General features: G+C 50.4%; 2 protein-coding genes across 6 annotated transcripts in view; one reads left to right on the forward strand and one right to left on the reverse strand.

Moving 5' to 3' along the window:
- Positions 1-20,445, reverse strand: part of CMTR2 (cap methyltransferase 2) — a 106,307-nt gene that overhangs the window by 64,493 nt on the left and 21,369 nt on the right. For both annotated transcript variants that reach the window (XM_070388038.1, XM_070388037.1), the window contains one exon: positions 5,967-6,074. The gene's annotated coding sequence lies outside the window, so the exon portion shown is untranslated. The remainder of the gene's footprint in view (positions 1-5,966; positions 6,075-20,445) is intronic.
- The window catches only part of CALB2 (calbindin 2), a 28,862-nt gene continuing 14,296 nt past the window's right edge, over positions 5,880-20,445 (forward strand). For all 4 annotated transcript variants that reach the window (XM_005899534.3, XM_070388040.1, XM_070388041.1 and 1 more), the window contains exons 1-3: positions 5,880-6,030; positions 16,695-16,771; positions 19,520-19,609. In XM_005899534.3, the coding sequence (XP_005899596.1) occupies positions 5,937-6,030; positions 16,695-16,771; positions 19,520-19,609 (261 nt within the window). In that variant the 5' untranslated portion in view covers positions 5,880-5,936. The remainder of the gene's footprint in view (positions 6,031-16,694; positions 16,772-19,519; positions 19,610-20,445) is intronic.

Consider the following 20,445-nt stretch of genomic DNA (forward strand, 5'->3'; position numbering starts at 1 on the left):
CTCGTGGGCGTTTAGGAAAGGGAAACTGAGAGACTCAGGCCACTAGGGGAAATGGAAAATGTGACTCTTGAGGACAAGTGGAGACCGGGTGGGTATAATAGACAATGAAAGGCAAAGCGATAAGGACATGTGCTGTGGGACAGAAGAAACCGGAGGAACTGTGTTGGCTGTGTAGACAGAACCCTGGCACGAGTGGCTTGCTGCCATAAGATAAAACGAAAGAGAGAGGCCTCGGTCCCTGAAGGTTTCCCAAGTCCAGGTCTCATGAGAAAAACTGTCCTCTTCTTGGATTATCAGCTAAGCTTTTTTTGGTTACAAATGAAAGAAAATCTAATATAAGTGGGGTTTAAACATCAATGGGTACATATCAATTAATATAACTGAAAAGGTCAAGATGCTTCAGGTTCAGCTTAATCCAGCAGCTCAAATGATGTTACATATGATCCAATTTCCTGCAGTTTCTCTGCCTTGCCTTTTGTGATTGGACTTCACCCCCATTCCATGCCCTTCCCCATCTTGGGCCACTCTAGACTCTTAGCTCATGGTGTCAAGATGGCTGCAGCAATTCCAGGCCTCACAGCTGCATACCAGTCTGTCTGCCATAGAGAGGGCATCCCTTCCAGTAGCTCCCTCCCATTCTGGAATGCGATCTCTTACTGCCTATCTTTGCACTTTGGCCAAGCAGTGGGCTGCACTGACTCAATGAGACCCCCTAGCATCTGCTTTCCATTTATTCGCCTATGATAACAACATTGGAGTGTTCCTTATGTCCCAAGCCCTCATCACTCTTTACATGCATTCCAACTCTTAACGTTCAGAACAGTCAATGAGGAAGTTATTAGAATTATCCTTATTTTACCAATGAGGACAGGAAAGCACAGAGAGGTTAGAGGCCTTGCCCGGGGTCACATGGCCATCACGTGGCAGAGCTGCTGATTAGCAGCAAAACCAAGAGCTAAAAGGGGATGGGGGATCTTGGGGCCGGAGCTCTCAGCCTCTTGTGTGTCCCTGCCTGTTGGGGGAGGGTGTCACTCAACAGCCCCAGCTACTGTCATTCCACTTTGTATCGCTATCCTGGTGACCCAAATCCTTGGTTCAGAGGGAAGTATTTTGTCCGCAGATTCTCTGGCTTCAGACCAAATTTACTCAAAAGTCCTGCTCCCACCTCTGGGTTCCTCCGGACGCTTTTCTCCCTCCACCTGATCCGTTTCCATGGAAACTGCTGGGCTCCTGCATCCCTTTCATCCTTCTTCCTGGGAAGCAAGGCCAGCTCTCGGGCACCCCAGTAGCCAGGCCTAACCATTATTAAGACCAAAGAGGTAATATCTGGAAGAAATATTTCCAGGCAGAAGGAAGAACCAAACGGGGTTTCTGATTTTTTCCTTTGATGGTCTCCAAAATAGCACAGGTGCTCTGAGCAGCTCTGCCAATTACCTCGGCCCAGTGGATACTGGCTGGAACGTGGCTTGTCATCTGTTCTCCTGCATCTCACCATTTCAGTCAGCAGGCCGCCCTCCCTTCCTGGGCGTGCAGGTCTGGGGTCTGAGGCAGAGGGCAAGACTTCTTGCCATCTTTGGTACTAGACTGTAGCAGCACTCACGATGCAGCTGGTGGCCTGGGGTGCAAAAGGGAGGATGTACCCAGGTTGCCCCTTCTGGAGAAGGAGGAAGCAACCATCAGCTGAGCGCCTGGCATCTCAGGGACAGCAGACATGGCAAGGTTCCTTGCCTAGGAGGTGCCCTGCAGCTCCGGTGGTCAGAAAATGGGAACTATTTTGTTCGGACTGTCTTCCCCAGTGGCTTCCCCGATGGCTCAGCAGGTAAAGAATCCACGTGCAGTGCAGGAGACACAAGAGACATGGGTTCAATCCAGACAGATCCCCTGGAGAAGGAAATAGCAACCCACTCCAGTATTCTTGCCTGGGAAATCCCAAGGACAGAGGAGCCTGGCAGGCTACAGTTCATTGGGTTGCAGAGAGTCAGACATGCCTGAGTGACTAAGCACATCAGGGCCTTGCCACCTGGTCCACAAGGTCTCCATATACTAGAGAAGCTAGAATGTTCCCTGTATCCCACTCCTGCCAGGTCATGCTTGGGTGTTAATCTCTCTGAGCTTTGGTTTCCTTATCTTTAAAATGGGCCCAATTCTTGCACTGATAAGATAGCTGTGAAGACTTCACCAAGCAAGGCACAATAAAGCCCTCTTTTTAAAGTCATCTAAAGGTATCCTTGTGGTCCTCATCGTCATTGTTATAAATCATGTGCGGAGATTCTGGAAGAGTAGCAGAACTTCAGATGCCCAAAAATAATCACAAGACTCAATTTAGATATAAACATAAAAAGAATTTTGTTTCTATAGTCACTGCTTTCAACTGTGCTCATTGACTCTCTTTCTTATTCCTGAGTAATTTCTGTATCCATGCCCTTCTTCTCACATTCAGGTATTTAAACTTGGTTAGGTCCAGCTTAAAACTCCAGACTCTGCTCTTATTCAAAGCTCTCCTCCTCCCCCATTGCAAACTGGATGAGAGACTTGAGAGTCTTGGGTTGGGGCTGATCATGGAAAGGAGGCGTGGGCCGGTTTGGAGATGTCTCCTCCCTCAGTGAGTAGGGGGCCCGGGGCCAGGAGGAGATCTTAGCTACCCGGTCACCTCAGGTTGCAGAACTGTGGGCTGGTCTCTAGGGAGTTCGAGGGCCCTTTGCACAGTTGAATGAAGGTTTTATCGGAGCTGTTTTCAGCTCTACCCTAGCTTCCTTCAACACCAAGAATTAACCAGCAGTATCTGGCTTCTGCTCCTCCTTTCAACTCCATGCACCTTTCACAGAAACAACAGTGACCTCCAGGGGCTGCAGAGACCAGGAACGGGTTGGGGTGTGATCACTCCCATCTTCCTTCTAGGCCCAGGACAGGACAGCCTGAGCCTTCAGACAGCTCTGAGGCAGACAAAAGCACCAGTTCTGTCTTCATGTGCAGACTCCAGAATTCTGCTCGGGGAAGAGGCGGGCCTGCCAATGTCCCCTTACAGAAGGCACCCCTCATGACCTGCAGAAGTTTTCTAGAGTCTCCCCAACAGAGTGTGGCTTCAGGGAAACCACACATGCTGCACTCCCTGAAGACTAAGGTTCCTCCTTCTCCCCCAGGCAGCTTCTCCTTTCACAGCCCATGGCTTTGGTTGGAAGCAGAGGGCAGCCCAGCAGACAGAACACAAGATATTTGGCTCCTGGGGAGGAGCTTTGCAAGTGGGGTACTCAGTCCCTTGTGTGCTACTATTTCAGAACAACAAGAAAAAATTTCTAACATTCTATATTAATAATAATATCTACTTTTTAAGTAAGCACTTATTGCTGCCAGGATTCTTGATAACTAACTTTGAGTATATTATTTTTAGACCTTACACTAACTTTGCACCACCAGTATTATTATGACTTGTATTTCTACTAAGGATCAGAGAGGTTAAATAGCTTGCCCAAGGTCTAAGATCTCCTGGAGGAGGAAATGGCAACCCACTCCAGTATTCCTGCCTGGAAAACTCCATGGACAGAGAAGCCTGGTGGGCTGCAGTCCATGGGGGTCACAGAGTCAGGCACGACTGAGCACAGGTCTCAAAGTAGGTTTTGCACCCACATCTCTCCAATCCCAGGGCAGGGATTTGTCAGTACTAAACGTGACTGTTTCTGCAGGACTCACCTTGGGGACAAAGGGACTTGCCTGGGCTCTGCCACCCCTCCCGGGCTTGTATCTGGAAGTGAGGGGTGCGCCTCCCAGAAGGAGACTCCAAGCATGCACGAAAATGACAAAGCAGGGCTGTCCCAATGCCGGGTTTGGAGGCCACTGTGGAACCCTGCAGTCATACTCAGGACCTCTCCTCGCCAGGCCAACATCTTCCCCCATCTCAGCAGTTCTGAAAAGTAGCAAGCATGAGTTCCACTCTCTCTTTCTCGCCAGGAAAACCAGCAGCAAAGAGGTACTGGTTTGGATCTTTAGAGAACTGGAGCTGAGATCTCTCGCCCTGTCTGGGCCAGAGGAGGGCACAGGAGATGAGCCGAGGAGCCCAGATGACAGTGGCAGAGCCAAAAGGGGCCGGCAGCACAGTGTAATGTTAAAGAGTCTGGCCCAGCGTTTCCTTGGTCTCACTCTGGGGTGAGCCCCTCTAGAAGCTATTGGCTCCCTCAAGGAGGGATGCTGGCCAAGAAATTTCTTGCCAAGCCAACTGCCGCTAATCTCCGTCTCCACAAAGGGCAGCTGGAGTGTGAGCTCATTTAATCCTTGCAACAATTCTTGTGAGGTAGATACCTACATTCCCATGTTTTAAAAGAGAATAACTGAAGCACAGATAGGTTATGTAATTTGCCCAAGGTCGCACAGCTTATTCTGGGGTTCAGATCCAAGCAGCCTGATTATAGAGTGCCTGCTCTTAACCATTGGACAATCCTACCACCCTAGACCCAGCGGCTTTGGTGAATTCCTCAGCCCTGGACCAGACAGCATGGGGGCAGAGGGTGCATACAGGCCTGGAAAGCTGGCTTTTTATGACAACTTCTCTCTCTTACTCTGTTCCTGCAAGTAACTGGAAACACTTTTGTGCTAGGCAAAAAAAAAAAAAAGAAAAAAAAAACAAACCAGAAGTGGTTCTGGACTCTTCATCGTGTTGCGTCTTTCAGCCCTGCTCACTCAGGGCTCATCCCTCCCCTAAGGGGCAGCCTGCCCCTCCGTCTCCGCGTCTCCTCCTGGCGTTCCTCTCTCCCCTGGTGACCTCCTTTTCATTCTCACCTCCCTGCCTCTGCTCTCCCTTTGGAAGGCAGTTCAGCTAACACTCATTAGCACATGCTAATGAGCATCAATTCATTTCTCAGTCACTCAGCGGGAGAGGAGAGAAAGGTGGGGACAAGCTGCCACTCTGGGGGTGATGGTTCACAAGGACAGGGCAGCCCCCCAGGCTCAGGCCCCCCAGGAGAATGGGAGGGAGCCCAGTTCCCAGCTGGAGGAGACCTGTCAATATTTTCGGGCTGTACCCTCAGCAGCTGTCTCCATCTTCTCTGAGACCAGCATTTTGAGATCATTCCTAGGTCAGTGTGGGATCCTCTGGGTCCATCAGCCTCAGCAAATTCCCATGATGCCCATAGGTGGAGTGGCTAAGACCTGGGGCAGGAGGATCTAGTTCATGCACAAGGGCCTGAAAGCCCCCAGGGCCTGTCCTAGGTGCTAGCAGGCATCAGAGGGTGGAGCGAGGTACCCAGGTGAGGGCAATCAGTGGTAGCCCCTTCTCCACTCCCTGGGGGTCGCTGATTCCAGCCAACCCCAGTAAAGCCTAGAGAACCTCGGCTTCTTCCCAGGCCTTGGCCATTAAGGGACCATGATAGCAAGGAAAGAGGGCTGGGCAGGGCAAGTCATTTGAAGTCTCAAGTCCCCGTATCAGAAAAGTGGTCCCTGGTCTTCCTGCTGAGGAAGGGTCAGACGAACCAACGCATGAGAGAGTCCTAGAAGGACTCCGAAATGCCAGGGCTAACGGTTTGTCAAACTTATTATTACTACTGTTGGCGGTGGTGTTGTTACTACAGTTATTTATTATTGCCGCTGCTAGTGAGGATACGTGGTGGCTGCTCTCAAGATGATCAGAGAGTGGGAGAGGGAAGGCAAGGTCAACCTCTCCTTTGCACTTGAGGGCCTTCTCCCTGTCCAGGTCCACAGTGGTCTCAGCACAGACAGGCATCCCCACCCAGAAAATAAATTCCTGCAGAGCCCCTGGGCGGCCGCCGCCCCGCTGAGACGCAAGCCGATTCTCTGAGCACGCGCGCCCTCTGCCGGCTGCAGGGCGCGGGCGCAGCCTCTGGATTGTATATAAAGGCAGCGTGGCGCGCAGGACCTGGCGAGTGCCTGGAGCGGAGCCGGCGCGCAGGGAGAGCGCGGTGCTGCCTGAGGTCTCCGAGCGGCTCGCCATGGCTGGCCCACAGCAGCAGCCACCTTACCTGCACCTGGCCGAGCTGACCGCGACCCAGTTCCTGGAGATCTGGAAGCACTTCGATGCAGACGGTCAGTAAAGCTCCAACTTGTGTGCCCGCTCGCCCCCAGGGGACCTGCAGTGGAGGGAAGGGGTCAGTGACGATGTAGGCAGGTGTTAGATTGCCCCCAGGGCATGTTTTGGCCGCAGAACCTGCTGAGGTCGGGGTCCTGAGTTTGGAAGACACCTCGCTGCCCAGTAACAACTGTCAGGAACTTTTCTCCCCTGACAGAGCCCACCGGCTTTTGCAGCCTCATTCTGGGCAAGTTGGGGCTTTCCCAGATAGGATGCCTGTGCTGGCAAGGCTCCCCCTGCCATTTTATCTTCCCCCACCTTCCCCTTCAAGGTAACAGCCTGCCTTCAGCGGCTGCAGCCACAGGTCTCAGAAGCCCATTCATTTCTTCCCCAAAGTTCCCCTTTTGTTGAATACCAGGTTAGCCAAGTAGGGGTCCAGGGGGCTGGGGCAAGCTGCGGGGTGCTGAAGGAACACCCTTGGCCTCCCCAGCCTGTTTGGTATAAGGAGGAATGGAGAGGACAGCCGGGCAGTGAGCATCCCCTGGGCTTCCTCTGCCATTTTCCATCCCTCACCGGCATGCAGGTCCCACTCACAGCAGCAGTGGGTGTGGTGGGGGGCAAGCTTGGGGTGTCAGCCTGACGCATTCTTTCAGGGTGCTAATCCTGGGTGCTTTGGGTGACTCCTTCCTTCCCTGGGTCAGGGGAGGCACCATCTTAAATGTCTCAGTGACTGACCCTCTGGTCTGTATGGTCTTGATACTGACTAACCAAAAACCAAGGGCTGGACTGAATGACCTTTGGAAGTTGGCTCTAGGGATTCCAAGGGTCTAGGATGGTCTGACTCAGGCATAAAGGGAGGTTCCCTTTTAGAGGCTTCAGATATCACTAGAGACTTTTTTCTCTACCACTCCCACTGGAGAAGGAAATGGCAACCCACTCCAGTATTCTTGCCTGGAGAATCTCATGGACAGAGGAGCCTGACAGGCTACAGTCCTTGGGGTCGCAAGAATCGGACACAACTTAGCGACGAAACCACCACCACCACCCCCCACCCCAACTTAAGTGATCTTATTTCTTTCTCAGAAGTCCTGCCTGGGGTGGGCATCTGAAATGTTCTGGTATCTCACACCACTGGCAGGATAGTGGTCCAGGGTGTTTATCCTGGGACTAAGAGCGAAGGGGGTGGGAACCAGAAGGAGGATCAGGTGGAGGGTCCCTCCATTCTTCTCCCTTCCCTTCCTTGCCTCAGCAGGGTGGATGGAAAGGTAGCTGAGCAGGTACTTTGCCCCAGAGTGCTGTGGAGAGGCAGGGGTTAACGGGTATGCTGATGAGTGAAGATTTGTTCTCTAGGAGCCAACAAGAAATCTGGGGGTGAGAGGCCGTGTGATCTGCCTCAGCATTACTGAAGGAGGAGGGTAGATTGTTAAATCTGTAAAATGGGGCTAAGGAGGGGTTGTGTCTCCAGTCCATGGCTGGTGCCATAAAACTCCCTCAGGAGCAAGGGCTATGAGAAGATTGTCTCATATTCCAGGTGACATGACAGTCCCTAAGGCTTCTCCTGCCAGTTTATCTGCACCAAAGACTTGCACGATTCAAGGAAAGTTACCAAGTGGCCAAGGTTATACCACCGGCCTCCTGCCAGATGAGTCAGCTATAAACAGAGGACTCCACAGTTCTCCTCTCCCCCTGTTCTCACAGGGACAACCAATAGCACTCTCGATAATCAGGCAAACCCTCACACGTGTCTGAGACTTTGTACTTTTCAAAACACGATCACACCTTCTTGAGCTCCACACAGAGAGGCTCTGGGCAGATCATGACTCTCCTGATGCGGATGAGGGAACAGACATGAAGTGTGACTTTTCTAAGGTCATGGAGCAAAGTGGCCCCTGGCCACTCTGATTTCCCCACTCTGATTTCTGGACACCTGCTTCCCCTGTCTTTCACTCACAGAAGAGCCCCTGACCCAGCCCTGGAGGTAATAGGCAGTTCCTTTAATACTAGAAAGGGGTCCTTCGCATGGCTGGAGCATAGCTAAGCTAGCATGAGGCCAAAGAGTCATTAAAGACTCCCAAACCACTGTGCCTCTGGCTCCCTCTGCTCCTCCATGAAAAGGAGCTAAGTTGCTTCTTGGTTCATCGTCCCACTTGGCATCCCATCGCCCTCTCTGACCACCGCTTCAGGGAAGTTCCAAGGAGGGACCATGGACCTCACAGAGAAGGAAAGCGTAGGAGATTAAAACGCCAGAGGTGGTAGAAAATGATGTCACAACCAAACTGAAATTCCACTAAAGGACCCAGAATTATCCTGTGGGTCACCTGGCTCTGGATCTTCACTGTCTGTCCCTTCCTGACCTCTCATGGCTGCCAGTGATCTTCCCTCTCACCCCTGAGGTGCTCCCTGCCCTGGCCGGGCCTCCTCTTACTAACTCTGGCTTCTGTTTTTATCTTGGGGTTCTTCCCGACTCTCCTGCCACTCAGGGAGTTAAAGACCTCTGGGAAGACTCGGCTCACCAGGTCTCTGGAGTGAGCTCACTGGAGCCCAATTAGTCCCAGCCACTAGGGAGCACCGACCCACCCCTCCTGGACTCTAGTAAACAGAGGCCAGGAGTCCGAGGAGAAGCTGGACTCTGAGGAGAGTGAGGACGAGGCAGGGGGTCTAACCCTCACTCAGCCCATTTCTAACAAGGAGGAAAAGCCAGCATCCTGGTGACTTTGCACAAAGAGAGTATCTCCAAGATTACCATCAGCCTTGTGGAGAAAGGAAGGAGCAGGTGTCTGGAGAGGGGGAAACTGGGCCTCGAAGAGACACCATTCTTCTCACAATACCACACTGCGAAATGAGAGGGTGGGGGGCCCACAACTCCTCTCCTGGTCCCCCTCCCCATCCCTCCTCAGTGGCCACCAAGGCCATGCGCCTGGAAGGCTCAGGTGTCGTCTCTCAAAGGTGAGGTGAAGGAGACGGCAGCCGAGCACGCTCTGCGAGCCTGGCTGAGCAACCTTTACATGCCCTACACAACTAAGTCCACCGTTTTGTTGTTTCCTGGTCACTCGTTTGTCAGAACCTTTCTCAATGTGCAAGATCCGGGCTTCAGAGATGCCCAGTTCCAAGCTGACGCTGTCCTGTCTGTGGTTCTGACCACACGGCCACCAGGCTCCTATTCTGCTGACCATCAGGAGGGGGTCTATGAGAAGCCAAGATCTGCCCTTGGCCTTCGCTACTCTTTGGAAGCTGGTGCCAGCCTGGGGATCCTTGCTCTCCCAGAGGCCCACAGACATTCGCAGGTCAGTGCAGGGAATCCCACTCATCCCAGGAAGCATCCTACATGGATACACTCGTGCGTATACATAAAGCTGTGTGAACACAGGGGTCTATTACCAAGTTCTTTGGGATACTGAACTTTTGAGAAAGAATGTGCTTCCCTAGGGAACAGGAAAATGAATCTTCTAATCTCTACAGTGGAATATTATACAACCAATGGGACTGAGATGGGGCTTCTATACTGACATGGAAAAACATCCAAGATGTATTACAGACATTTTTTCACTTGGCAGCATGACACTATTATAGTATGAGCCCATTTTTACTATTAATGAAACAAGTATGATGGAAAATATTAGAACATAACAATAGTGGTCTTCTCTGCAGAGTAGATGATGTCAAATTAAAAGGCATTTTCTTTAACTTTTGATGTTAATTTCTATAGTGTTTTACAAGAGCCTGTGCTTCTTGTGTAATTAGCAAAATAATAAAAAGAGTCAAGAAGAAAATAATTTTATGGGGACTGCCCCCCCAAAGAAATACATCTCTCTCTCCAGTTGTGGGCCTCTGCCCAGAGTTCTGCAGGCCTCTGTCTGCCTCCAGATGGCCCTGGTGATGCGGGAGGCTCTCAAAGCCCTGCACAGGGCTGAGCCTTGCTCCATATGGTGTGGCCCCAAGGACTGAAAATTACTGACAGGGAGGACTACCAAGAACTAAGGAAGGCCCTGCCCAGTCTTCCCACCTCTCTCCACAGGGGTAATAACAGAAGCATCCTCCCAGCCCATCCCCTACAGGGAACACTGGCCGGCCAGACGGAAAGTGGCCAGGCCAGCTCTCAGTCACCAATGAGCTTGTGTCCCTGATGGGGAAGCTGAGGAAAGCTGAATAGCAGTGCCTCTCAGAGGTGGAGAGAGGCCTGGGCAGCTTGCCCTGGAATTCTCAATGAAGGCTTTTGAGATACTGAAAAGAAGACCTCTGTGCATAAAATAGGGCTTCCCTGGTGGCTCAGACGGTAAAGAATCTGCCTGCATTGCGGGAGACCTAGGTTCGATCTGTGGGTTGGGAAGATCCCCTTGAGGAGAGCATGGCAACCCACTCCAATGTTCTTGCCTGGAGAATCCCTATGGACAGAGGAGCCAGACAGGCTGCAGTCCATGGGGTCGTGACTGAGAGTCAGACACGACTGAGCAACTAAGCACAGCACAGTGAATAAAAGAGATAACTAATGAGAACCTGCTGTTGATCACAGGGAATTTTACTCAATGCTCTGTGGTAACCTAAATGGGAAGGAAATCTGAAAAAGGGTGGATATATGTGTAACTGATGTACTTTGCTGCACAGCAGAAACTAATACAACAATGTAAAGCAACTGTACTCCAATCAAACTCGATAAAAGGAAAAACAAGAAGACTTGCCCAGAAAGGGTTACGGAGTATCCTGTACCTAGGCATTTACACAAACACAACAACTGTTACTATGCAACACAACTGTGCTGTTCACAAGATGATCATGCTGCTAAGTCGCTTCAGTCGTGTCCGACTCTGTGCGACCCCATAGACGGCAGCCCACCAGGCTCCCCCGTCCCTGGGATTCTGCAGACAAGAACACTGGAGTGGGCTGCCATTTCCTTCTCCAATGTATGCAAGTGAAAAGTGAAAGTGAAGTCGCTTCAGTCGTGTCTGACCCTTAGCGACCCCATGGATTGCAGCCTACCAGGCTCCTGTGTCCATGGGATTTTCCAGGCAAGAGTCCTGGAGTGGGGTGCCATTGCCTTCTCCATAGGATTTATAAAAATGACTGCTTCTTAGAACATTAAAGTCAGAGGGTCTGAGGCCAGGAGGGAGCCAGCGCTGTCTGAGGGTGGTTTTCTTTTAACCCTGTCGGTGTTTCTCTGTGGGGTCCACGTGTCCCGTTTGCGCCTGAGGTCGGGATTTGGGGTTCTTTGGGAGCAGCGTCCCGCCCCACCTGGGTAAGCCCTAAGAGTAAGGCCCCCACCCCACCTCTGCTTTCACCCCCAAGTCCCCGTTTGTTTTGCCTACAGTGCCCTTTGGTGTGGATGGCCACAGCGCACCAGCCCTGCACAGGGTGCCCTTCGTGTGGACTCGTGCCCCATGGCCCAACCTCTCTGAGGGTGATGGTGCCAGCTGAGTGGGGAGGCAGCTGTGTCTGAGAAGAGCTGGGGCTCCCCAGGGAGGCAGCTATGGGGACGTTTGCACAAACAAGACACTTCAGCCTGCCCCGCCTCACCAGGGCAGCCAGCAGTGATCCTGCATCCCTGCCCTACTCGCCTTGTTTATCTCCCTCTAGACTTGAGTAGTTTCAGTAGCTGAGCCCCTGGGGGAGGTTTCCAGGGCTAAGGAGACCTCTCGGGGAAACCTCTTCTAGTACCCAGGGAGCCAGAATTAATAGAGCAGGCATGCGGCTCTTCAAGAACTGAGCCTCTCCAGCTCTGACCCACGGGGCTGTCCTGGCAGATTGCATCAGATCCCGCCTCTGCCCAGCCAGTCCCAGCCGGGGCCTCTGGCTTCGGCCCTCTGCCTCCCCTCCTCTCTCGCCCAATCTGTCCCATCCTTCTGGCCTCCACCCCTGGGAGTTGGCCCAGCATTAGGCTGCCAGATGTCCACAGGTTCAGGGGACCCAGCTCCAAAGCCAGTGTTCCAGAAGCAGCTCGGTGCAGAAACACAGACAAAGTCAAGTGTCTGAATATTCATGCAGTAGCCGTGCGCACTGGGTTCTTCCCCCAGGAGCCTCTGGGAGACGTATGTCTGTGTCCATCTGTCTGTGTCTGTGTAAGACTGACGAAGAGAAAAACCAAAACAAAACAGAGATATGGACAGAGGTTGCCCCTGGAGCAAGTCAAAGGAAAACAGGCTGTAAGCTGTGGTTCAATCTCTTTCCCCTCAAACTCCTTCTCTCTAACGTGAGGTCGATAGCACCCGTCTGCTTACCTGGCAGGGTCCTGAAGACCAGATGGGACAGGAATTGGAGAGCTCTTTATATGGTGTACACTGTGCAAAGGTATATTATTAATACTGGAGCAGGGCCAGAGGAAGCCCATTTCTTGCCACAAAGGGTGAGATGTGTCTCAAAGAAAACCGGGGCTGAAGGTAGAAGGTTACTTGCCCTTTCATAAATTTGAGCTCCTGACAGGGAGCCAGGAGGCATGGCCTCCTGGTTGCTTTCTTGGGCAGCTAACTCGAAACTGCCTAACTGCCCTCTTTGATTTCCTTAAACAGAAGGGACATAGAATAATACAGATTGGTGAGCACGCACCGCCACAGTCCCAGCTCCATGCTTCTCAAACTGGAGCATAAAGGAGGGCTGGTTCAAAAGCACATTTTCGGGACTCACTGCCAACAATTCTGATTCAGCCAGTCTGGGGTTGGTTAGAAATCTGCATTTCTAACAAGCTCCCAGGTGATATTGACACTATCAGGCCCTGATCACTCTCTGAATAGTGCTGGTCTAGGCCACTCTTGTCAAAAGAGGTGCTGTCACTTAAAAGGAAACCCTGGTCTACCACCTCAGGGTTCACACCAGCCCTCCACCTCAACTTCAAAGTGAAAGTGAAGTCGCTCAGTCGTGTCCGACTCTTTTGCAACCCCATGGACTGTAGCCTATTAGGTTCCTCCATCCATGGGATTTTCCAGGCAAGAATACTGGAGTGGGTTGCCATTTCCTTCTCTAGGAGATCTTCCCAACCCAGGGATTGAACCCAGGTCTACCGTATTATAGGCACACACTTTACCATCTGAGCCACCAGGGAAGCTCAACCTCAAAGGTGAAACCAAAGGCATGGTCTCTCTAGGGAGGAGAGCTCACACTCAAAAGCAGCAGTTCCCAAATGTTCATGCTCCTATGTTGTTAAAATGCAGATTCTGATCAGCAGGGCTGGGGTGGGGCCTGGGATTCTGCATTTCTAACAAGCTACCATGTAATTCCAGTGTTCCCATTCCACAGACCACACTTTGATGTCAAGCTCTCATACTGCAGATCTGCCACGTTAGAACTTCCATTTTAACAAGCTCCCGGGTAATTCTCACATACCTTAAAATTGGAGACAGGCTGCTCCAAAGCAGTCCTTAGTCCTGACTGCACCTCACAGTTGCCCAGAGAGCTTTGAAAACGTGCCCGTGAGACACCCCCACCCCATTAAATCGGAGCTCTGGGGGCAGGGTCCAGGCGATGGTGCTGGTTTAATAGCTTTCTGGGTGGTTCTAATACCTAGCCTGGGCTGAGAACCAGGATGCTGAGGCTGAGCAGTAATGCTGCAACTCTTTGGGCCAAAGGGTTTATAGCCATGGATTGGTTTAGAAGACCTTAAGAGCACAGAATATAAAATGATGCTTTTAAGTTATGTGAGATTTTACATTTTCCAGAATGCTATCACAGCTTTGTGTTGTATGGCTGTCACAATGACTCTATATAAAGTTTAAAAAAAAAAAAAGCATAAGTAGTTTTGAGCATAAACAGTTACAGCCATTTTAGAGATCAAGAAAGATCAAGAGTTCAGAGAGACTGACTGGCTCAGCATCACGTGAACAGTCACAGAAATGGTGATAGCCTTACAGCTCTTACTCAGACTCCTCTTACCTGGTCAATGCTCAGAAAATCTGTACACACAAACGTCAGTGAGAAACAGACCCCTTTCTGCGTGGGGCAGGGCCTTCTTCAGTCAAGGTCGTCCAAGTGTCTGTGGCCAGATCAACTGTGAAGAAGTGCTGACTCACTTCAGAATCTGGGGAAACCCGAGGTACGGTGGTGGTGAAGAATGGTAGCGACCCTAGAATGAGGCAAGATGCAGGGTCCCTGGCTCCACCCAGCCCCTCCCTAATGTTCACAGGGTGGGGTTTGATGTGGAGATTAGAAGGGATGGTTGTTGTGTTAACCACATCCTTATCAATGCCAATCCTCGAGGTCTGTGGGGTGGCCAGCCACCCCACCCCCATATAAGATGGTCATAGAAAAAGCAAACCACCTGCCTAGTGTTGAACTCCTCCCTGGAAGCTGGCAGGCCAACCTGTCCCCTACTCCCGCCTTGGATAACAGGTGCCTCCTGCCTGATGGGCAGGGAGTCACTCTGAGGGAAGCCAGGGTAGCGGAGGCCCTTCTCCCACGTCCGTGATGGAAGATGCCTCGTCTGCCCCCTGCAGCCTACCTAACCTCTGCTCCTCACCCTCTCCCTTCAGCTGGCAGATACCTCTGTTCCTGTGTGGCTCCCTCACCCCAGGAGACTATTAAATGCTCTTGGGGAACAGGCCTATGTCTAAACTTGGCTATAGTTCCCACAGTGTTGAACTTGTTATTCAGTTCAAAAAAAAAAAAAAAACAAAGGCTGTAGAATTGAACCACATTTCTGTTCCTCTGTTCAGCACAGAATGAGGTGCTGGTGGCAAGAGGGGTCATGCAGCCCCCTGCTACTCGGCCTGCACAAGTCGGACTCAAGGAGAAGTTTCTTTCCACTGGGGCGCTGGCCGGCTCCTGGCCCCCTGCTGCCTCTGCTAGTAGCTGGGGTTTCTCAGCGAGGCCTTCCCGCCCACGCTGTCCAAGTAGCCCCATAGTTATTTCAGCCTCCTCCTAGTACACTCGTGAAACAGACTCACAGCCACTGACTCACATGTCCATCCAGCCCTGGGCCAGCCCACCTCTGAGGCCTCTGCTACATTTAACCCCAGTGCATGCTCACTGTACAAGCTCCACACACACCACCCCACTGCAACCTCAGCCTTGGGCTTCTCCTGGACCCAGAGGTGAGCTCAGCTTCCTGCCTGAGAAATATAAGAACAGCCAGATCACGGCAGGGAGTGACCCAGGGAGACACAACGTACTGGTTCCTCCAACTCAGAGTCACTGTCCACTGGCGACTGCCTTTTTGTCTAGAAAGCCCTTCATCTCTGCCCCCCTTTCCGCCACCCCATTCCAGCTGGCCTCGCTGGCAGTAGGCATACACTCGTGAAATTCCAGCTCTCCTAAGAAGCTTTGCAGAACATCCTAGAAGAAAGATGACCTCCCTAGCCTAAGGGAAAAAGGGGACTCAAATCTTTCCCCACCATGCACTACTCCCCAACCTGCAGTTACAATCGTATCTTTTCCCTGCAGATAAAAATACATAATTTATCTCACATGACGCCCTCCATACACTTTCCATATTGTGGCATTTTTCCTACTAGAGGGCACCAGTAAGGTTACTTATTATCATGGGGCACTGGAGGGGAGGCTGGGAAGAACATACACTCCCGCTCTGACATCCACCTCCACCCTCCCCAAAGCTCCCACCAAGGCCAGGGTAAACACGTCTTCTTTATCCTCTTTGTTTAGTGTGTAACTCCATATGCCCCTGACACAAGCTACCACCTCCCTTTCCTTTTCAAGTTGAATACTCTCTATGAGAAACTTCCTCAACTGCTTCAGTTCAGATTTGGAACTTGACCTTTAGCCAGTGGTTTCTTGCTATAGGCATGAAAATCACTTGGGGAGCTTTTTAAAACATCAGGTGCCCCCATACCATGGGATAGACACTCTGCCTTTCTCCTTCCACTCTTCCCTCTGCATCAGCTTCCTGGAGCTGCCATGACAAAGTACAACAAACTGGGGTTAAAACAACAAGAATCTATTCTCTGACAGTCCTGGAGGCGCAAAGCCCAAAATCAAGGTGTAGGCAGGGTTGGTTCCAGGCTCTGAGGGGTGGTATGTTCCATGTCCCTCTCCTGGCTTCTGGCAGTGGCTCACAACCCACAGCAGCCCTTAGTGTGGAGACGTACCACTCTGATCGCTGCCTCTCTTCACGTGGCCTCCTTTCCTGAGTATCTCTCTGTGTCTTCACGTGGACTTCTTTTAAGGACACCAGTCACTGGATTTAGGGCCAGTAGGATCTCATCTTAACTAATTACATATGCAAAGACACTATTTCCAAATAAGGTCACATTCTGAGTTCCAGGTGGACAACCTTCAATTCAGTATAGCCTCCAACTTGAGTACACCAAAGACTCAAGTTTTGCCTCCCACCCAATCCACCCTGGTGACCGGGGCTTGGCACCTGCCCACAAACCTTGAGGCTGATGACCTGTTGTCCCCTGTTAGAGCTCCAGCTCCTGCTGCTTGCCCAGCAGGCAACAGAGGGACAGCTGCCAGCCCCTGCTCCCTCTGAGGCATGGTCCTGACGCCAGCCCCTCCCAGTGCTTTCTGACTACTAAACGTACACTCCAAACACCGTTATTCATCTTGGATTTCTATGGTTGCAAATGCCTAGAGGACAGGACCCACATCCCTAACAGTCCAGGGTTGGCCCGGACACCTGCTTAATGACCAGTGAGGAGAACAAGTCCTCCGTGAAGGCCCCGACCTCCCCACCCCACCCACTGTAAATCTTACTATTTCGCTTGGAGATTCATTGCTTTTTTTTTCTTTGCTATCTTTGCAGGAAATGGGTATATTGAAGGTAAAGAGTTAGAAAACTTTTTCCAAGAATTGGAGAAAGCAAGAAAAGGCTCTGGCATGGTAAGCCCAGTCCCCTCTCCCATTACTTGGAATTTTCTGTCATCCTGACCATGGCTTTGAGTATTATCTGTCCTAGGTCATGCATTCCATCAGCAGCCTGACATCTCTCATCTTGACCCTTAGAGTTTTTCTTTTATTTGGAAGGATTTTTTAAATTGATATAGTCCCTAAAAAGGGTACCTTACCTCACTATCCTTGGGTGTCTGGAACTGAGGGGTGTTCATGGCTACCATAGGTTGATAAATGCCCCCAAAACTGCAAATTTTGTGTCTGTGTCTATAAACATTATCTTTTCCCAGAGAAGAGTCCATAGCCTACCTAATATGCTTAGAGGCATTATGACTTAAGATTGGATGCCTAGGGGGTTTCCAGTGCCTTTATTCAAGACTAGAGTTTCTCAGCCTGAGCACTACTGATGTTGGGGTAAACGACCCTTTATCATGGGGGGCTGTCCTGACACTGTAGGGTGATTAGCAGCATCCCTGGCCTCTACCCATGAGATCCTAGTACACCCCTCCAAACTGGAACAATCAAAAGTGTCTCCAGACGCTGCTAATATCCCCTTCAGGGGATACAGAATTGTCCCCACTTAAGAACCACTGTTCTAGACCAACCGAGGCTGGAACTCAGCAAGGACTTAGAGGAGATGGAGGACTGCTCCAAACCAGTATCTGAGCTGGATCGCACTGGCTCATTTGCACAGGTGTCAGACTGCCCTTCATGGCCTGGAGTGACTCCAGATCACATCCCAGCCCCTTAATGGCAGGTACCTTGTCCCTCCTGGTGCCAACCTGGCACTACTGACACTAAAGCCCTTTGGGGGGAGTCTAACATATTGAAAAGGTAAGGAGATTGCAGCTAGTCCATTGTGATTCTCATGTCTGGCTCTCAAATATATGGAGTCAGACAACTCCCTCCCTCCAGCTCCTGTGGGTCTTTTCACGGGAGGTCTCTCCATTCTCCCCTTATGCGTGTCTGCTGGCTAATCCACTGCTTATTAGCAAGTCTTCATGGAGCCTTTGGGAGATGAGTCACAAGCCCACCAGTGGGCGCTCGGGTCTGAGCTCGGCAGTGGGCCCCAGTGAGGAGGATGTCCAAGAGATGGGCTTAAGTGGTGGAGGTGATTCACGGGTTTGTTTATCAACAGTCCTCTGTCACTCCTCATTACTAGGATAATGAAGCCCAGGTCATGGAAAACACAGGCTTCTCAGCTGGTTCTGGGATCTTGAGGTAGATGGAGGAATGTGATTTTACGAAGTGCTTCAAATCTGAAATCCTTCTCTTAGTCATTCCCTTCCTCAGATGGCATCAGGGGTGATTTTCAAGTCTGTCAACAACACTCTCAATTAACATCATCCTGGACTGGTTCTCAGAGCAGCAGGAAAAATGGCTGGTCTTGGAAACGGGAATCACGAGTTCACATTCTGGCTATACTAACTGGTGACCTCAGGAGAAGCCACTGCATCTCAGCCTCCATTTGTATGTAAAACAGTCAGGTTACTAGCTTCGTGGGGATTGTTGTGAAATGTAAACAGGGGTAAATAGACCCTTACTTGTGATAAGGGTCTAGGGTCATTCCATGCACATCTGCAAAGGTAAAGCAATAAGTATTGATAAACAAACACATATTGGCAAATTGAGACCAGTCCCAAAGGTTAAAGAAAAAAAAAAAAAAAGACAATAGAAGGGATTCAGAAAAGACTGTGAGAATTGGTAGAATTCTTCTAGGCCCAGTCCTAGGAAACACACACCCACTAGAAAACTTTCAGCGAAACAAAGAAAAGGCATCAAGTCCCAAAATAATTCATCACTGATTAAGGATAAGGAAGAGCTCGTTAATGGAAATGATCAATCAGCAGCACCCCAAACCAAGAGAAGCTCTGAGAACTTCAAGAAGGGCTTAAATTTAAGTTGGGTGACGATGGCCCAACAGAACTTGTGAAGTTCTATGCTTTTTAGTAGTCACACTCATCTACTGGACTATTTAAATGATCCCTCAGCTAATAGAGACTTTCTCTTCACATTCTTCCTGGCCTAAAATCACAGTGAAAAGCATTGTAGAATTGCCAATTAGTCTTTAAAGAAGAAAACGAGCGATTCCCCTTGCTCTGGTGGAGTGCCTAGAACCTACTGGGGGGCCTTGCAATAAGCTGGGCTTATTAGAAGCTGCCTCAGTAAAATGTTGGGACCTGAGTTCTCACATCTGCAATGGGAATAAAGCCTCACCCTTCCATTCCAAAGGCAGAGGGTGTGTTTACCTATGTGGTACACAGCATCTCCACATGTCCTGTTCCCCTTTGCAAATTATGTGACTGAGCCTCAAAGAAGGCTTCCCAGGTGGCACAAGTGGTAAAGAATCTGCCTGCCAAGGCAGGAGATAGAAGAGACGCGGGTTCAATCCCTTGGTCAGGAAGATCCCCTGGAGGAGGGCACGGCAACCCACTCTAGTATTCTTGCCTGGAGAATCCCATGGACAGAGGAGGCTGGCAGGCTACAGTCCACAGGGTCACAAAGAGTCAGACACAGCTGAAGCACCTTAGCAGGCATGCACAAGCCTCAAAGAAGAGAACAATGAAAAGGAAGGACCCTGAAAAGGAAAGAGTACAGCCTTGATTACTCAGACCACTGGTTCAACCTGCATATTTGGGGTACAGAATAACTCCCCATCATTGCCACACCAAAAGGGTGAGAGATCCCTGGTTTGAAGGGGACCTAGTAGCAAAATCAGTCCCCTTTGTCTTTCTACAGGTATCAAAGAGTGACAACTTAGGGGAGAAGATGAAGGAATTCATGCAGAAGTATGACAAGAACTCAGATGGGAAAATTGAGATGGCGGAGGTGAGTCCTAGTGTCTAAGCTGCTTATAGTCATCAGACCTGAGTCTTAGCTGCTAAGAGCTACGTGGGAAGGGTCATCGGTTGCTTGTATCTTTCCCATGCACGAGCATCCTTCCAGGAGTCTGATGAGGTGGTGGTCTTAAAGCCCCTAGCACTCAGGCTGATCAAAGAGAACAGATGGGACTTTTTCTTTGTCTCACAAAGAAAGAGGAACAAACATTGGCCTAAGACAGGGATAAAGAACTTTAATGCTCTCGGTCCCGTAGGCACTGTAAACATGTGATGAACTTAAGGCAGAAAACAGGGTGAGCACTGGGGAGTTAGGAGAGTTCGTGCCCCACCTAAGGCATCCGCAGGAGGGTGTATGTGTGTATAACTTACATACGTAGTATGTATAACATTTATATATATACACACACATGTGTTTATATATGCATAGATATACACATATTGCTAAAAGATAAACCAAGGCATATGAAAAATTTTAAGAGTTTCTTTAAGCAAAAATCAATTCAAATGGGGCAGTACCAACCTGAAATAGTTAGGAACACTCTACCAACAGAAGCTAAGGGAGACTTCTGTAAAGAAGAGACAGTAGCAATCAAAGAAGTTCTTTGATGGGCTATAGCCTAAGTGGTTACATTATTTGGGAAAGCCTAGTTGGCTGTTTTGGTTGGGTGTTTAGATTTTGGTTTGCTTATGTAGGCTACTAAGGCATTAAGGCCACCTCAGTCCAAAGACTTCCTGTTTAACCATGGCAGAGGAGCCTGGCAGGCTACAGTCCATGGGGCTGCCATGGTTGACACAACTGAGCGAGTGACGCTTTCACTTTTCATA

This window comes from Bos mutus, chromosome 18 (genome assembly GCF_027580195.1).
Source record: "Bos mutus isolate GX-2022 chromosome 18, NWIPB_WYAK_1.1, whole genome shotgun sequence".
NCBI classification, from domain to species: domain Eukaryota; kingdom Metazoa; phylum Chordata; class Mammalia; order Artiodactyla; family Bovidae; genus Bos; species Bos mutus.